The 20,464-nt window shown below is 33.2% G+C and overlaps 1 protein-coding gene across 2 annotated transcripts in view; it reads left to right on the top strand.

Moving 5' to 3' along the window:
* Positions 1-20,464, top strand: part of LOC111509879 (alpha-N-acetylgalactosaminidase) — an 88,459-nt gene that overhangs the window by 61,641 nt on the left and 6,354 nt on the right. For both annotated transcript variants that reach the window (XM_074170033.1, XM_074170032.1), the window contains exon 5: positions 18,877-19,074. In XM_074170033.1, the coding sequence (XP_074026134.1) occupies positions 18,877-19,074 (198 nt within the window). The remainder of the gene's footprint in view (positions 1-18,876; positions 19,075-20,464) is intronic.

Genomic DNA, 20,464 nt, shown 5'->3' with positions numbered 1-20,464 from the left:
AGACCAAGTGATCATCTTCAAGAGGAAGATTACAGTTTAATCTTCCTCTTGAAGATGATCACTTGATGATCGAAACACGTGATGAGGTGTTAAAAATAACGATTTGGTGTTGGAAAAAAAAGTCCAGTAGTATTCACGAAATTACTATGTTTGTTCGACCAATATTTGCTCACAGTATTTATTTACTGTGCAGTAAGCCTCTCAAACTTAAGTCCCTGTTATCAATAGGGATAAAATGGAACTGTTCAATAGCAGTATAGGTAAAGCTTCTCTGGAGAGTAGCAGTCGAATTATGTGACATCGTGAATAACCCCTAGTCCAATTCATTTATCATCATTTTATAAACATAGGTACATGGATAGATGAAGTTGGCTACGATTTTTTATACTGAGCCATTTTAACTCTCTTAATTTTTCAGATACGAGATCATACCGACGTAATCCGTAGATGAATCGCACGCAAAAATTCTGAATCTTTTGAATCTTATATTCAAATTCATTATCAACACAAAGACCGTACAAAACTGTGAGAGCGTAAATTTACATTGAAAATAAACCGGTTGCTATAAAGAATTTTTAGTAACGTGAAAGTTTTTTTGATGATGCTATTTACATGAGATTTGAAACGGAGATCGTTGTTTATTATTAAACCTAAGCTTTTCGCCGATTCCACCACCATTAATGGTACATCATTGACAGCAGCTGCAAAATTTTTATGTATACATTTGTATTGAGTTTTGGTGAGAAAAATAATATTTTTGGAAGAATTTAGTTTGGAGTTGTGGTCATTTTTTCAAATATACGTTCAAAATCATTATTCAGCAAATTATGTGCATCATTCAGGTTTTCTTCAGGCGAACTGATTAATAACTGCGTATCATCGGCTTATGCCTGAACATTACAAGTGGTTATGGATTTTAGAATATCAGCGGTATAGATCATGAAAAATAGTGGGCCGAGAATACCCCCCTGTAGCACTCTCGCTGTAATTTCAACGTAGTCAGAGTTTCTTCCATTTGATTCTATCTTCTATTTTCAATTCGTTGAATATGTCCTAATCATTGCAAGTGAACTACCAGAAAAACCGTAATATATGAATTTAGCATATAAAAGACTATGATTGATAGTATCGAATGCTTCAGAAAAGTCTGGAAGTGTTAACACACTAATGTTTTTTTTTTATCAAGATTAGCAATTACTGTATCTAGAACCTGAATGAGAGAATTTTACATAAGGGAATTAGTGAATTGATTCGAGTATATTCTAAAATCTGGGAAGACATAACTTCTTCTAATACTTTGGACAGACATGGTGAAATACTTATTACCCGAAGGTCTGATAGATTTGTTGGGTTTGCCACCTTAGGCAGAGAACGTCCTATCGATATTTTTCATAAATCGGGAAACTGATTTGTTTCTATGCTATAATTGATGAGATGAACTATAAAAGGACCAATAAAAGGGTTGCAGTATCCCAACATGATTATAAATATATCATCTATACCGTATGCTGTACTTTTTATCTCAAATGAAATGTCATGAATCTGTTTAACGGTAGCCATTTTTAATTCAAATTAAGTTTTATTAGACTACCTTAAAATTGAATTGCTTTATTACAAGTAATATCGCTACATTCCCCTCATCTTTGGGAAAAATAATTATTTGTAACTTCAGGATCAGATAATTCTTCAGATTGTATTACTTTTTCCTCCCACATCTTTGAAAGACCTCAAAGTATTCGTTCACTCTACAAAAACTATTTAAATATGCTCTCTTTCCATTTCTTATCGCAATAGTTTATATCTTTCCCAGTCTTGCTGAGTTCTTGTTCTTTTATATTTACTCAAAGCATTATTTGTTTGCGACAGTAAAACTTTGATATTCTGGGTCATCCACGGCGCTTTAGGTCTAGTCACTCCAACCATCCTTTTAGGATGGTACATAGGTACATAGTAGTCAAATACTTGAAATAAGAACCCATTGAATATTTCAATGTTTCTATTGATATCATAAACACCATATAGATGGTGTTTTGGGACCTCTATTATCGATTTTGTATTTATTTTGATAACATAAACTATATACAAAACTGTGAGTTTCCAACATTAATGAACTCAAGCTAAATATCAATGAGAGCACAGCTATGTATACTTAATTGATGAAAACTCTATAACGATCAATATTCATGCTGAACACCAAAAAACATTTTTAATATATGTAGGTATAATGAAATCTCTTCGCTAGGATCAGCAGGAACCACACTTTAATGAATATTTATAAAACTGTAATATTATTGATTACTGCTCTAATGTACTTTCATTGCTTGACGGCCCTACATGAATTATTAAACAGGGAAATGAGTGTCATTCTTAGGCGCTATAGGATCAATGTTTCCAATATGGGACTGGCTCAATCTTAAGGACATAATGTATTTTTCAATTATTTTCATTTTCAAAATATCTTCGGGTGATACACCTACTCACTTTAACAAATTCATTGTCATATGCATGCAAACAAATGCATAAATATCTGACCAGAAATAATGAAAACTTTGAACTCCACATTTCTTGGTGCATTTCATTAGTTCGGATCATTGTCTAATATGATATAAATTGATTTGAAATGCTGAAAATAATCTGTAAAAAATTAAAAAAGAGATTAACTGAAAGATAACAATTATATTAGGCAAGTAAAACCGAAATTACAATGAAATGAAATACAATCAACAACCGAAAAATCACAAAAATTAAACTATTAACACGATATGGAGAAATTTAAAAGAAATATTAACAAGAAATGAAAATTGAAATAAATATAATTCAAAAAACTAAAAAGCACGCTTTTAAAAAACATCGAACTTGAAAGTGATTTTTTTTAAATAAGCTTGAAATAATAACGAACGAAAAATACTATTATTATTGTAAAAAAAGCGATGGGCGCTTGATATACAAAAAATATGGCACAAAGCGCCCACGCTTTTTCCACAAAAATACTAGTATTTTTTGTCCGTTATTGTTTCAAGCTTATTTAAAAAAAATATTTTTAACTTTTTAGTTCGATGTTCTTTAAAAGCGTGTTTTTTAGTCTTTTTGAAGTATATTTATTTTATCTGAACTTTGGGATCAATCAGCCGTATATTGTTAAGCAAAATGACCAGCAGGCGCGCAAAGGAGGGTTACAAATAAGGCAGCAGGGCGCGTGTCAATAAAAAATACTTTTTTCAAATGAAGAAATAGGGAAGAGTGTTTATGAAAGAGCCAGTTTTGAAAAACATCAAAAAAAGGTAACGTCAGTTGATGATTATTGAATAAAATTGCTTTTTGTAATTAACAATTAGTTTAATAGTCATGGTTATCCAATCAAAATAAAATGAGATATAATGACAGAAATTAATAATATGGCAACTTGAAATAAAGAGAAATCGAATCTTTCAAAGCAACATGTGTATGAAAGAGCTGCGCATGTGCTATGAAAAAGCCGGGTTACTATTTACAAAACAAATAGTCTTTCAGCAAATAAAAATCACTTGATAAAGTATTTATCTGTTATATAAATCTTATCAAACTATAAAATTGTTTATTTCTGCGAAAATCAGTTATTTATCAGTCTTAAATAACAATCCACTCGTTCATAACTATTCGATATCTTTTTTCGAAAAACCCGTAAACCGCAACATCCAGAGGTTGGAGTCTATGGCTAGAATGAGGTGGAAATGTCAACACTTTTATAAAATGATCTCTAGCAAATTCTTTGACATGGAGATTAACATGGGAGATATGGTTGTCTAATAAAAGCAATGCTGGATTTTTTTTGTTGGTTAGACATGAATAACAAAAAGTTCCATGGCCTTCATAAAATTATTTTCAGTCATCTAGCCCGAAGTATGGGCCGAACCCAATGCTCAACATGTGCTCCTTATAATTTACTCGTGGGAATATAAACACGGGTGGTAGAGTGCCACCTGCAGCAATAATAAAAAAAATAGTCGTCGCGAGCATACCTCGTTCAGCAGAAGTAACTTGTCCAATTTGTTTTGACCCTTTTTCAGCGATGATTCTAGGAGGAGCTGAAACGGTGCTGCATCCTGGAGCCGGCTCTCTCATAGCCTCCACACGTTGCTCTTTCAAAACATTTTGTCATTCAAGTTGTGACCTCAAAATACAGCTATTTCGCGTAAACATTATGACATGAGAATATTATCGTAAAATAATGCTAAATATATGCGTAACAATACAACATATCAATTTTATCATCTCATGTTGCACTTTTCTTTGTAAAAAAAATTAAGTGAACGGAAAAAGCTTACTTCTTGGTCCTAAAATATTTGATGTGGTCTACCGACGCCATTCGTTTTCGCAGAACTGTTAAATGTAAGTAAGGAGGTTACGTACAGCGCCATCTGCCCGCGAATAGATCAAACAATATCGATATATCAAGGAGGTTACGTACAGCGCCATCTTCCCGCGAATAGATCAGGCAATAATGTCGATAATTCTGTCAAATACAGATCCCGAGCTTGATAGTTACAAACAAACATACATACATACATATATACATACATACATACATACAGGTGAAGCTAATAATGAAGCGTGTGATAAAAAAATTAAAAGATTCCAAACCAAGTTACTTCACAATCGAAACTTTGTGAAGTAACTTGGTTTGGAATCTTTTAATTTTCAATTTTCATCTCGTGTTAATAGTTTAATTTTTTTTTATTTATTGGTTGTTGTTTGTATTTCATTTTATTGTAATTTCAGTTTTTTTTGCTTAATATAATCGTAAGTTTTCAGCTAATCTCTTTTTTAATTTTTTACAGATTCTATTCGGTATTTCAAATCAATTTATTTCATATTAGACAATGGAAGTCCGAAGTAATGAAATGCAAACTTTTTCATGAAATCAAACGTGCTACTTCGCTTAAAAAAATGTAAACACTTGTTGATTGTTAATTTGATAAGTGAATTGTGAATGACAAACAATGAATATAATATTACACTAGTTTTTATATCAAGAACATACCATAAAAAGAAATGCAAATGTGCCTGATGGTGTGAAAAATGCGAATAATCATGAATATATCATTATTTCATCTACTTTCACATATTACGTATCTTTCGAGTAACAGAAATGGCACCAAAAATTGTTGCGTAATTTCCATTTGACATCATTTATGGCCAGTACTCATTTTTTACATTCCAATATAGATTCAGATTGAGGTAAATCGATTAAAGTGGGTCAGGAGAGCGAAAGTTGAATGAGGCTAGTGCAAGGAAATATGAAATCGGAGTGACTTCTATGGAGCGGCAGTCAGAATTTAATATGGATTAAAAAATAACTCAGGTGTTGATTTTTCACTTTTAGTTATGTAGCAAACAGTTAATAATGATAATAATGTGTTAACTAGTTTAGTGATCCAATAATTTTTCTGAAAAAAGGTTGGTTGGGTAACAGGATCAATTTTTTTTAATCTTTTGAGGTTTTAAGATTTTTTAAGAAAAAATTGATCCTGTTACCCAACCAACTTTTTTTCGCAATGACAATAGTTCTAATTGTTGGAGTTCTTAGTGGAATAATGCCCTCTCTACTCTCGAATCTCAAAATCATACCGGCTTGCCGCACTAAGCCAGAAATCTTAGCCGGACAGATGCAGAAACCTGTCATTCTTGACTCACTGCATTTACTCAGGGCACATAATTCTCGGACCCAATGGTCACTCACCCCACGGTGTTGAGAGTGGTCATTGGTTGATAATGCTGACGCGCCCTCCCGAATGTATCGAGGTTTCGGGGGATAGGGCCTGACCATCGTATTCTCGGTAATAGTAATAATAATAGTAGCTGTCATGATAGTTGTTCTGATGATTGGAGTCCTTGTTGGAATTATGCCCTCTCTACTCTCGAATCTCAAAATAATACCGGCTTGCCGCACTAAGCCAGAAATCTTAGCCGGACAGATGCAGAAACCTGTCATTCTTGGCTCACTGCATTTACTCAGGGCACATAATTCTCGGACCCAATGGTCACTTACCCCACGGTGTTGAGAGTGGTCATTGGTTGATAATGCTGTAACGGGGCTTTGGGGGATAGGGCCTGACCAGCGCAAACTTCGATGAAAAAATAATAAAAGAATAATAGGGATGCTGTGGATAGGGATTCTGTAGACTTTTGAGTTTGGAGTGTCTACGTGACAGAATGGTAGTGGATAGAGCTTGTAGAGTCGTCAGGAGTTCAGATCCCCTTCTCTGCATGGTCCGCGACCATGAGACAGCAGGATTTGGGGCATTTCTCTTTCGGTCAGCTGCCCGAACAGCTGATGAACTCGATTTAGTTTTCGACACTGAACGAGGTGACCACAACTCTGTCAACGACTTGGAACAAGTTCAGCAAAAGGCTCATATAAAAGCCGCAGAGATCACCTCACTTCTGCGGCATCATGATGCTAAGGCTGAGCCAATGCATGGGGTCTTTAAAAACATTGAAATGCTAGGTTTATCAAAGCGCCTGACTTTAGCTTTCCTCAGGTCGAGTGGACTGAAGTCGAAAACTGAGTAGTTCATCATGGCCTACCAGGATGGTGTCTTCAACACCTTATTCTTCCGCAGTCGCATGATGGGTATAGAGGTTCCTGACACAAGATGCAGGAACTTTATTGCTGTATTACCACCTATGGCACTCTTACGGTATTGACGAGACACCGGTGTTGCCCTACGCTCCGGGGGATATTAAATTCGTTGTGGGGAACGAAAAGTGTCGAATTTATTGGAACTATTCGTTCCCCAGCCTCATACTCATACAATCTAATAAGCCTGATGTAGCCACATAAGTCGCTAATTTTCAACTTTAGGAAGTAAGGTGATATGAGCTTCGTTGTTGAGAATGTTATTACGAATCAGAATGTAAGATAAAATATAGGGTGTTCCATTTAAAAGAATGTCATTTTATGAAATATTTTGAAAACGTGACTGTCATTGATGATGCTACTAGTTTGTCCATTTAACCGAACTCGTAGCATCAATAATAACGCAGTTGGCAATGGTGCCAACTTAATTTGGAACACCCTGTATAAACCTACTAACTTTCAGACAGCATTCGGTACAACTGGTCATCATCTACTGTTAACCAAAATCAAAGCATTCGGATTATCTAGTACTTTCGTCGAAATCATGATTACTTGATGAAATACAATATTTTGAATATAGAGGTCTTACTAATAACCATTATTCAGCTACCTCAGGTGTCCCTCAAAAATCCAATCTTGGCCCCCTTTTGTTCCACATATTCATTACTGGTTTTTCTCTTATACATAAGAAAAATGAATGTCAATACTGGTAACTTCCAAAGATCGATGAAGAAAGTTATTCGCTTTTATATATTGAAAAAAAAGAAATCAGTTAATGAGTTTGCATATATTCCAAACGAACATTGCTGGAAATTTTTCAAAAGTAACCATTGCAATTTGACAACACTTCATTTCGAGGACTCATTCAAGTATTGATATTTTACAATATTCGTATAATACTTATCACCTCATTCGGTTTCAGTTTGTATGAGAGTTTATAGCAGCTGAAATATCCAAGTAATCAGCATAAAATCAATATTTACTTTGGAACTTCGAGAGTATTTCACACAAATATTTCAACAGTTGACAGGTCATAATTGAAAACAATATTTCAGGGGAATAAACTGACGAAGTACCAAATTCTTCAGAAAATCACAGGGTGTATACAAAATGTGTCAAATGTGGGGTTGATAATTTTTCTATAAAGGGATGATATTAACTAATATTAGTGTCTTCACAAATTAGGATGAATCTACACCTGAATATAGAGGTCATACTAACAACCATTATCCAGCTACCTCAGGTGTCCCCCAAAAATCCAATCTTGGCCCTCTTTTGTTCCACATATTCATTACTGGTTTTTCTCTTATACATAAGAAAAATGAATGTCAATACTGGTAACTTCCAAAGATCGATAAAGAAAGTTATTCGCTTTCATATATTGAAAAAAAAAGAAATTCAAACAATTAATGATAACACAATGCTGGCTCAACCTTGACACTGATAGTTTTTTCGATTCTCGTTAATTAACGAAAATAGTTGTTCAAGAGTCATTTCAGTTGATGAATAACGATCAGTTAATGACTTTGTGAGGTTGATAATTTGTCTATAAAGGGATGATATCAATTGATATTAGTGTCTTCACAAATTAGGATGAATCTACTCCTCTGGAAAATTATATTTCAAAAAATTAATTCATTCAACATGAAGCTTTGTTCGATTACTCGATAGCTCAATTAGCATTCCTGGCCTAAGTTAGCTATCGCGGAGAAAGAGAATGCTATTTGCAAGATTACCTTTAAGGCCAAACTAGGTCTAGCCAGGTTTGTATACTGACAGGAGGTGCAAATTACGGAAAAAATTTAATTTTTTCAACAATTTAACATGCGTTAGTGGCCGAGTTCCCAAGAAATTCATTCAAAATTTGTCATTTCGTATATGAAAAATTTGGAATTAAAATTTTCGCAATATCGGTCCCTGAAGCATTTCCAAGAATTCAACTAGTTTTAGTTCAGTTCTTTCAGTTTCGAAGTAAAAATAAAAGGAAAACGCTGCAACAAAACCCTGATAATATTTAATTTAATTTTTTTAGATATTGAAATGAGCCAATCTAAAAAACGCCCATCTGGGGTCTAATTTAGACGATTTCACTTTTACTGTATATAATAATGGACACTCTCTTTCATATTCCACAATCTCGAGCATATGAAAATTGTAATGAAGAACTTTACACAGATGTAGACAGGGTAAACTTTTCAGTTCACACCGATAGGTCACTGCGTGAATTCAAAGTATTTTTTACTTATCAACTCATCGTATTCAATAATGTTATCTACCAATAAAAGAGCTGAAAATATATACAGTTTCGGAGGCTGAAATCTGCCTCCGTCTTCAGAATTGTAAAAATCTAATGAATCTTACAGTGTTTTTCTTTGGTCAGTTTTATATTCAAAATGTCCTCGATAGATGTCAAAAGAGTTTTAAAATGTGAAATATGTAGTTGATTGGCTGAAACACTCGATGTAGTACAAGGTAATTTCTCTGACATTTTACATGTTTTGTATATTTTCATTAGCGATAAATGAATTAAGAATTATTATGAAACGTAGCAGGTAGCTACAAAACATCGTACATAGATTGATATAATATTTTCGAAGATTGGTTACCTAATTATGAGTATTAGGTATAATATAATTAATCGTCTACATGGTTTTCGTCAAGAAGTATTTTGATTCTCGATATATTACCATCTTCATCCTCTGAAACGTCAACCCCATATTCCTATAACGATACAACCTCGCTATCCTTATCGTGTAAATCAATAATCAAATCATCCACGATGAAGTCTATCATGGGTTTATTTAACATGAACCGTCCTCAAATTTCTTTGCTCGTTCACAACGAACTTTCCATTGCTCGGAAGAAAACTGTTTGAAGAAATCGTCGCAATATTGCAAGAAATCGTTGGATTTGAAAGTAACATTTTTGTTCGCCATATAATCTTTCAGTCCAGCCTGAATCAACTCAATTGGATTCAAATCCGGGTGACATGGCGGTAAAATGACATACAACGTTGTGATTTGCAGCTAGAAAATCTATTTCATACCGCTTGAATTTTGGCTCACTGTTATTCATGAAGACATATAATTGAGGTTTCTGCATGTTTTATCCGAGTGGAATATTCTTCCCTGGTATGATCGTAGGTTTTTTCAGACCTTTCATGATATGATCACTCCAACCTTTTAGCGCCGCATTTTCTTCAAAAATTCTATCCGAAGTGCCATCAATATTCTCCTGTTATTTTTCACCTTTCTTCATTAAAATACAAGTTTATGAATTTATTTCCTCAAAGACTCCCTGCTACCCTGATAGTCAATATCTCGCTTCCGCTTGTATACATCTTAATACATTGTTCATATTTTCTCTGCTTTGTCCACTGAGAACCTCGTTTTATAGTTCACTATTCGGATGCATTTTCAAAGACAATAAATAAGTCATAGTTCACTATACAGAATAATTTCTCCACAAACTTTACTGACACGATGTTCACTACACCAGTTCATCGATATTAATGAATTCTTGCCCCATTTCGCCGGCTGATCTACTGGGTATCCAATATTCAGAAGCAGAGCTAGATTTGTCAAGCATTATCTGTATATATTCCCAGCTTTTTTTTTATAGTCAAAATTATTAAATACATCATGATAATTACATCATTCTTTTTGAAAGATACTTTGATCTTACGCAATAACTTATCGGGGTGAACTAAAAAGTTTGATTTTTCTGATAAAGGTTCATTAATCAATATTTCATTATGTTCATACAAGGTATTCAATAGTAACTATTTTTGACATTGTAATTTGTAAATAGCCTAAGTTGTTTTTTCTAACGTAAATCCTTTCTTCAAATAGAAATCATTTTTATAAAATTATAAGGACAATAGAAACCATTTCACTATGCCTAAAACGAAAGATTAGATATTTCAGTAATTATAGAGAAAATGTTTCAATGAACTAAGAATTTTGTTATTTTTCACATTACTGACGAAAAATATGAAAATCGATTATATAGTAATAGTGACACAATTATATATTTGTCTGGGAATACCAAAATGAAAATGCGTTTTGTAAATAATGATTAAGTTTTACGAATTTTTTGTTTATGGAGAACTTGTCAAACTTTCATCAAACGTGTTCCTGATAAGCAGCCGCTTAAAAAATTGGATGAGTTTACCTTGTTTCGACTGCAAACTGCAACATTTTGGTACAATATCAGGTTGGTTTTTTCACAGGATACCTCAAAGTTTCAATTCCTGAAGAGATTCTTCATTTCCGATTATTTTTTCAACGATATGAAGAATTATACATTAATTCAAAATCTCAAACCTGGGTAGCGAGTAGCATTTTGTCGATCATCAAAACGCAAGAAATTAATAATTTTTTCAAAGTATATCGGTTGATGGAGCACAATTTTCCAAAAACGGATATGAGGCTTTCAAAGTTGGAAATATATCTGAATAACCCTGTCAATAATCACCCTGCATATAAGTGTGTCTTGCAAATGAATAAAGTAGGTACAATTTATGTTTCACTTAATCACTTCATCATCACTTCAAGGTCATGTTCCAAGTTGAGGAATGTAGTGGTAATTTGAAAAAGTTGACAAATTGATATTGATTAGCACCTAGTCAAGAATCAAAAAGTAAAATAATTGGTAGTAAAACTCTTAGCGAGTCTCAGATATCTGCTGCAGCTTGTTTTACAAAAAGGATTTTGGAGAATTTTAATGCCTTATATGTGATATTTCGGTGATCCCTAAAAGACAGTTCCCTGGAATATCGTAATAGAAAGGATTGCAGTAGGAGATATATAACATCACTTCATTTGGTTACTCAACAGTCTCCGCTCTTCATCAAATATACATCTTACTCCGTTGTCATATCAGTTTTAGGTTGGATAAAAATGCTAATCGGATCTGAGGTGAGCTAATCGGATCGTTCACAAATGTAAATGAGCTTTACAATTTCCATATATTACCATTCGATAATTCCGTAGGTAACAAAATGTTAAAATTATTATTTATAAAAAATGCATCTGATTTCAGTTGAGAAAAGAGTTCATAAGTCACCTGGTGGGTTGACTAGTGGGTTACAATTGCCACCCACTACGAATTATCAGAATGTTCCGGATGGTTGATTTGAAAAAATTGAAATTTGCGGGTTCCACTTGGTATATCTGGTAACTGAATTTCAAATTCATTTTACGCCCATATACACTTTCAAATCTACCAATCACTAAATTTCATCAAAAAAATTTTCAAAGTCTTCTTTGATAAAAATTCACTGACTTTAGTAGAAAACATAAGGAACCAAACCACGCCACATAATTCAATTTTAGTTTCATTCGATGTAAAGAGTATGTTCTCCAACACCAACATACCGTACAACGAGTGTGAGCCCCTCATTTTAGACATATTAAATCAAGCCAAAGTAGACCATATCACTTCCTTTGAAGTTTCAACAGCTTTCGATGTGTGCCTAAGTCAGAGCTACCTACAGTTCAACAACAAATTTTTTAAACAGGATTCAGGTTTACCAATGGACTCACCCCTTAGTCCACTTTTAGCAGACATATTCATGAACAACTTAGAGACCACTATAGTAAATTCCGACCTGGGTAAAAAACATATTCATTTTTGGTACAGATATGTAGACGATATTCTCGCCTGTTTCAGAAGCTGAACCAATTTATGATATTCATGAATAATCTCAATAGCAACATTCAGTTCACACTCGAAACAGAGATAGAGAAACAGATAAATTTCTTAGACCTGACCACTACACACAATCAGAATAAATTTGAGTTCAATGTTTTCAGAAAACCAAGGTAAACAGACATCACCATCCCAAGCGATTATTTCCATCCAGACAGTCATAAATTCGCAGCCTTTGTCTGCTAACAATCTAGCTAGGGAAATTGATATAATTACACAGACAGGTCAAGTTAGTCAAGAAACAAAGCCGAAAATTCACGTACAGATTAATATATCCTCAGGTCAAACAACCCGGAATCAAGAAATGGGTAACTCTTAACATATTTTGGAAAAAGAACAGAGATAATTGCGGGTTTCTTCAGAAAAAACAATGTGGAAGTGGCATTCAGACCACATGCCAGGTTATCTAATTTCATTTTCAATGCCAAAGTTAAGGTGGACAAGTTGGAAAGGTCTGTAGTTTATAAGCTTATGTGTCCGGAGTGTAATAGTGTTTATGTTGGACAATGTGGCCGAAATTTGATAATTTGCAGATAAACATGAACCCGGAAAAATCTACACGTCAAATTTTCTCCGAAATAAATATTTGTCATACAAGTGCTTGGAGACATCTCGAAAAAGCGGTTTAAAATGTTACAAAATACACATATCTCAAAAATTGTATCCAGGTGATCCCGAAAGGCAATTAGAATTTTGTAATTGGCTAATAAGAAGACATGATTTTCCTGTTTTCTTGGAAAATGTAATTTAGACAAATGAAAGCACTTTTACAAATTGTGGAATATTCAACCGAAATAACGAACACATTTGGAGCATAAATAACCCCAGGCAGTTCCGAAAAATTCGTCCTCAAGTGCGATTTAGTATTAACGTGTGGGCAGAAATTTACGAAGATAGAATTTCGGGTCCTCATTTATTTGACGGAATTCTGAATGGAGAAACCTATCACCAGTATTTAATGTCGATTTTCGAAGACTATTTGGATGATCTACCTTTGGCTATCTAAATACCTGACTGAAAAGTTTGGTGATAAATGGATAGGGAACAATGGGCTGGTGAGGTGGCCCGCAAGATCTTCAGACTTAAGTGTTATGGATACATTCTTATGGGGTACACTGAAAAATAAAGTTTATGACCAGAGGGAATATCAAAATATTGAGGACCTTCAACACAGCATCGTTAGAGAGTTCGGAAGATTGAGAAGGAGGAAAATGAATCATGCAGTGAATAATATTCGAAGAGGGGCACAGTTGTGTTATCATGAACAAGGCCAGCATTTTGAGTATTTGCTGTGATTTACTTTTGTCTTTACATTTTAGTTAATCATTGTTATTTGTTCAAAGTTCTATTTTCATTGAAAAGAACACAATGTCTAATTTACCTCATACGCACCTCTTTTATCAAATTTTGATTGTTGATTCTGTCTCTTTATTTTTTCAATTGGCTTTTCAAACGAACCAAACTCAGTGAGATTTTGATCCAATAACTTGAACATAGTTCGATGTGGTTGTCTTTTTTCGGGATACAAAGTTTGAATACATTTTCGATGTCCTAACACTGTTTCAATCGTATTTGTAATAAATTTGTATCATATCTCTTTTTTCTTCATTCGTGAAAAGGTAAAAATTTGGTTCTATTCGAAACAGAAAGAATCCAATGTAGCGCCCTTAAGAAAAAATAAAGTTGATGATGGTGGCCGGAAGACGAAACGCCGGATAGCAAATCTGAAAACACCATTATGTAGTAGGGAAAAAGTAGTAATGTAGGAGTGCAATATATTTTCGAATTTTTCGAAAAATGAAGCCAGAAAAAATAACCATTTTCCGAAATTTCTGTTTTTCCCGAATATCTCCGGATATACTCGGAATTTTAGAACTTTCACAACGGCATATTGTTAGTCAGGTAAATACGCAACTTTGCCCCAATTCAACCATCTACGTATCTCTCATAGTTTCAAAAATACCAATGGTGAAAATCGAATTTGAACCACCCTGTATATCGAACTTTAATAATGGTAAATAAAACATAACGAAGAAATCTTGGCGGGTTGTTTGAATCTATTTTATAAACTGCTGATAATATAATGTATGTAAAATAAATATTACACATGAATATTAATATATATAAAGGACCAATAAAAACTTTGGCGTTCAAAAAAAGTCCTGTCAAAGTTCAATTTGAGGGGAAAACCTTATGCGCACATTTTCAACCTTAAATATTGAAGAGAATTAGGAAGCGTCCGACACTTTGTTTGAAAGGTCCTCTTTTCAACGATTCTTTTTTTATTACATGCAGTAAATATACAAAATATGCAAATGTTATAAACACTACGAAAGAACTAATGTTACTGTTTTTTCACTTTCAAGACTTCAATGCTTGTAATAAAATTAAATTGACTATCCTCTATTGAGCTGAGTATCTTCCATTGAAAGTAGAAGTAATGAATAATTTACATTACATTTATCGAAAGAAAGGATAAACAGGCGGTCTGGCACCTGGTGTCAATCAATCGATTACAGGTGTTGAAAACACCTTTCTGGCGGACCACGATGAACTCCTCAATTTACGACTTGAGCCCACTAGACCTGAGAAAAAATGGTTAGGTGCCTTAATAAGCCGTGGTCTTCAATGCATCGGTTTATCCGATGCATTGCCGCAGGAGTGAAGTGGCTTTTATTTCACTGAACGGTTGATACAGTTCTGATCAGCTCATTCAGTACCGAAAACTAAATCAAGTTCATCTCATGGTCGCGAACCATGCAGAGAAATATATCCAAACTTCTTATGAATCTTCAAGCTCTAACTAGTAGTGTAGATAGATACTCCAAACTCAAAAGTCCACGGCCTACTTGTTATCGAATGTAGTATAACCCTGGAATGTACGATTCGGGATGCAAACTTTCGACAGTTCTGATGACCAGATCTGTCTGAGTTTATGCTGATTCTTGCCGCGGAGAGAGTTCTTTACTAAAGTTACCTCTTTCAAGGCATAAAGTTAAAAGTCATCCGTATAAAACAAATGAGTGGTCTTATGGATCTGGTTTCCGGGAGTGCCACGGTTACACCCTCGAGTATTTCTGAAAACAACGAATTATGTCAATGGCGTGAAAATAATATGGTATTAATTGAAATTATCATTATCATACATCTGAAAAGGGGCCGGTCATGTCTTGTACCCGAAGCTCCGACCCATTCGGAGGGCATTTCAATGAAGTTAACACAAAACATCCTAAATGGTCTCATTGAAAAAACAATGGTTTCGTATCAATTTGAAAATGAATAAATAATTCAAGGACAATCTCAGTAATAGATATTTACATTCTTTGGATTACTCAAATCTTTTTGCTCCGCCAAAAAAACTTGACACGTCAGTATGTGCCATAAAACAGTTTAGAAAACCGTTTCAACTTTCAATTTTCATATTCATCGCGATAACATCCATTTAAGAGTTAATATTGTACCTGACAGTTAATGTATTATTCATGAAGAAAGACAACGGATGTGGAACAATGGACACGTTATATTTTTGTTTTGTATTGCACGGTTCGTTACGACGTTACATTTTCAGCAAATATAGGAATATATTACGTGCGATCGAAACAATTAGCAACTTTCTCTTTCAATAAGTGGTGACCATGTAGCCATAGATAGTCAGTAGAATTAATAATAGCCAAGCTGCTTGACTGAAATAATAACAATGTAGAGTACTTCGTCGATACAAACTAGTTCAGCTGAAGTAGAGCATTAATTTAACTACTTATTGATTTGATTTGATATTTTTTTAAGTTTTCACCTTCATGAAATATTCATTCATTTGTTCTGATCATTTAAAATGATCATGATCCCATCAGATCAGTTATTTATATTAAATTGTAGATAAGTACAATTCAAGTTTTTCATTGGTGCAAAAATCAGTGTTCATGATCCTCCTAAAAAACACTTTTTTAAATCTTAGTCTGAGGAACTTTGACATTTATTTGATATGTCGATGTCGAACGAGTATGTTTTTTTTTAATAATAGCGGATAAGTTTTCTGGAATCAGTATTCAGTCACCCTAATTATATTTCGGAAATACTATTATTCACCTGTTCAACTATTTTCATTTTCACCGAGTATTTTCTGGCAATAAAATATTCGATTTAGAAATAATGTTTGAATATTATGTGAAAATGCATGATTCGCTCTCCAAAAAGAAAGATTACATATGGTTTATTTTTGATTTTATGTAACCACACTCCCCATATTGGAATAACTCGCAAGGACAAGATCTGATGATAGTACAGGGCATTCGACCCTGAAATTACTACTCGTCGTTGAGAAACTCTATGCTTATTTGTCCAAAGCCATGTTGATTTCTATAAATTTAATTCAAAACGAATATTTTATATAATTTTGTTGCACTTTTGTCAGAAAAACTAGATATTTCTAGTGTATTTTCAAGTTGAAGTAAAATTACTAAGAGGTAAGGAATTTCAAATGTTTATATTATGGCAGGTTTGCAGAATCACTAATTTTTTCCCCAAAAAGTAAACACGATACAAAAAATGAATTGCCTAATCGAAGGATAATATCAAACACCAACAGAGAAGTTATTGATCAAAACACTGAAATATTCAAACCGTAGTTAAATATTTCCAGCTACCCGATTGGCTGTCGTTACTATGAAGTAGTCAAGTGCAAAATCGGCAACACTCATTTGCACGAAGCACTCAGGGCACTCACATACGAACACAACCACAGAATCCACAACACAACGAATTTGTGATTCAACACCATACAGCGCTGTTTCGACCCACTATAGGTCTCATCAACGATGCTACGCTGAACCACAAATGCGTTGCTGAACTCAACTGTCCTTGAAGGATGAGCCTAAATAAGTAAGGTCGACATCTTCCCTTACGAAAATGCTATCTATGAGATTGACAAAAAACTCAATTCTCGAATGTCAAATATGAACCAGGCTTCCCAAAATGGTTAGTTACGAAGCCAAGCTTCGACATTGACCGCCTACGAGATTCGTCCTCTGTCTTTCAATGCTGCTTTCACTGCAAAACTAGTTGAAAACCATTGCCCAAACACAACGCATATATTATTCTTCAACACCAGACATCGCTGTTTCGACCCTTCATAGGTCTCATCAGCGATGCTTGGCTGAACCACAAATGCGTTACTGGACTCAACTGTCCTTAAAGGGCAAGCCTGAACAAGTAAGGTCAACAACATCTCCTCTTACGAAGACGTCATCCATAGGATGCGACAGCGAACTCAACCTTGGATATCAAAGATAAACGAGGCTCCCCAAGGCGGTCAGTTGCAAAGCCAAGCTTTGATATCGACATCTTCAATATCCTAGACCTTGTTTACAATGATTCACTTAACAAGACTGCCACATTATGGTTATGTTAGGCTACCAGTGTCGTCCATCATTAGACGTCGACACCATACTGATGAGAGACAACTATCTCGAAATATTTACAGTTCCCTGTTATCTGGTGATAATGGTGAACTCAAAAAAAGTGGAAGTAGGCGATGATTTTCACCATAAATATTAATCAGGTAACACAACGCCGATACATACTACAAATAATGCAAATCTATTTACATTGAAAGAAGCTTCATGTTACTGTTATGAAAAATATCGAAATTCATAGTAATCGACAGAAAGGCTTTTGGGCAATTATTTGAAAACACTACTGTGGGTACTTGAGTCTGTGTATCCTAAGTATTATTGTGCTTACTCGAAATTCTTAGAATACTCGAATTATTTGCTATGAACTCTAGTTATTTAAAAAAAAATCAGTAACTACTAAAAATGAAAATTTACTAAATATCCAGTAAGACTTATTAAGGATTAGATAAGATGATATAAGAATATATTTCATCTTTTTAGGTACACATGTTATACATAAGACAGGTCAATATAAAAAACATAAAATCTGAAAATCGAAGATAATTGTAGAAACATATAAAAATACAGCCACATTAATTTTAAAAGTAATATAAAAAGAAAAACATAACTCACTTTTCTTCATGATTTAAAAATTCATTGAGTGAATAAAAGTTGTTTTCCAATAAAAATGTCTTTGATTGTTTTTAAACTTTTTGTGGTAAGGAATATCTTTAATTTTTCCTGGAAGGTGGTTGAAAGCAATTGCTTCAGCATATCTTGGCGATTTTTTGTATTCCGTAAGATTACATTTTTTAACATGAATTTCATGGTTTTGTCTAGTGGGGTAATCGAGTATTTCGTGAGATCTAGTGAACGATGACAAATTTGAGTGAATGTAAGACAGTAAATTATAAAGATAGATACCAAATACCGTCAGAATTTTATTTTTTAAAAAGACTTCTCTACATGATTGGATCTGTATGTTCCAAGACTAGCACATTTTTTTGAAATATTTCCATTAGCAGTATTCCATAGATGGACGTACCTACATGAAGTGATTCAAGTACCAGAATTTATTCATTTTCATTCTTATATAGCCACATGCAGTGAAACAATGCTTCACGTATTGTTGAATTAATAAAGTTATTGTTTCAGCTTATCATCGGTAATTTCGGACTAAGTTATGAACAGAGTAAAACCCAAATGGCGCTATGGGCAATTCTGGCTGCTCCGCTTTTGATGTCTGTAGATTTGAGGACCATACGACCAGAGTACAAAGCCATATTACAAAATAGAAAAATCATAGCTGTAGATCAAGACCCCTTAGGAATTCAAGGCAGGAGAATATATAAGGTAAACAAAACATGACATGACTCTACCACGAAGAATGAATAAATAAATGGCAATTAGCCTATTACAACTGGTACCGTAATGCCGTGAACGTGATACGAATTTACAATTCCAATTTAAAGAATCATTTAAAAATGACTTAAAGAATATTTCTCACTGATGACTTGATCAATTATTTCATTATACATAAGTATTCTCTATAACTCTTGGTTAAATTGAAATCTTTAGGTATGATTAAATAATGAACTTAAAAAAAATCTTCTCGTGAAGCTCTGTATACTTAAGAAGATCATAGGGTATAAGTTTATAAACGTTTTCTATTTTGTTTATTATGTTTTTAAGTAAAAAAATTTATGAATATCAAAGAAATAGTGTTAATTTTTTTCAATCTTTTCATTTTAAAGTTTTTTTCATTATCAAATGACAGTAATTGATCTCGGTTACAATTTTACACGTCATAGATAAATTCAATAGTCAAGAAAAAAAATTATTGCCATTTTGTTGTAGGAATTAAAAAAATATGATTTGAATGTTTCATATATTTTTTTTATTTCCATACTTCAAATTATCAATTAACAAGAAATTTGTCTAATCAACGCAGTTAAAAAATGTTCAATCTATAATTTAATGGTTTGTTAACGAAAAAAAAAAGTTTAATAATTCAGGATTATTCTCACAATTTTTTCTAGAAGTAAATGTAATTCTAAGAACTACTATATGTAACAAAATTCAATTAAATTTTTATTGTCTTTGTTTTTAATACATTACAAAACATGTAGCTGCTGTCGTGTTATATTAAAAAGTATCAAACACAATGACAATTTTATTTATATTTTGTTACACATAGTAGTTCTCAGAATTAGATTTACTTTCAGAAAAAAATTTTGGGAATGATCCTAAATTGTTTATAACAATGTTTTGTTAATAAGCAATTGAATTACGGATAAAAAATTATATTAACTGTATTTAGAAACACAAATAATGATTTTTGTATGATTTTTTCCCTAATTAATTATTTAAAGTATGAAAATTGAAAATAAAACATTAGTAATGAAAAAAATATGATTTTTTTTCAATCATCATTTTTTAATCCAAAATATCAAAATAAATGTTTCCTAACTACCGAACTTCTCCATTTGTTTGTAAACAATTTGTTAACAAATAATTGCAGCCGAGATTAATTGCTGTCATTTGATAATGAAAAAAACCTTGAAATCCAAACATAAAGACAAATTTTTCACAATCAAATCTTAGATATTTATTGAATTTTTTGCTTGAAAAATCAAATCATTTATAAATTTTTACCTCATGATCTTTTTACCTATCTATACAGATTAGAAGGGCTTTTCGAGATGGAATTATTTCAAGTTCATTAAACAAATTTTATTTCAAA

The sequence above is a fragment of the Leptinotarsa decemlineata genome, unplaced genomic scaffold (assembly GCF_025532065.1).
Source record: "Leptinotarsa decemlineata unplaced genomic scaffold, Ldec_3_MD MMD2_P_RNA_scaffold_6, whole genome shotgun sequence".
Taxonomy (NCBI): domain Eukaryota; kingdom Metazoa; phylum Arthropoda; class Insecta; order Coleoptera; family Chrysomelidae; genus Leptinotarsa; species Leptinotarsa decemlineata.
The sequence above is the reverse complement of the archived record's forward strand: the minus strand, read 5'-3'. Positions and strand labels throughout refer to the sequence as shown.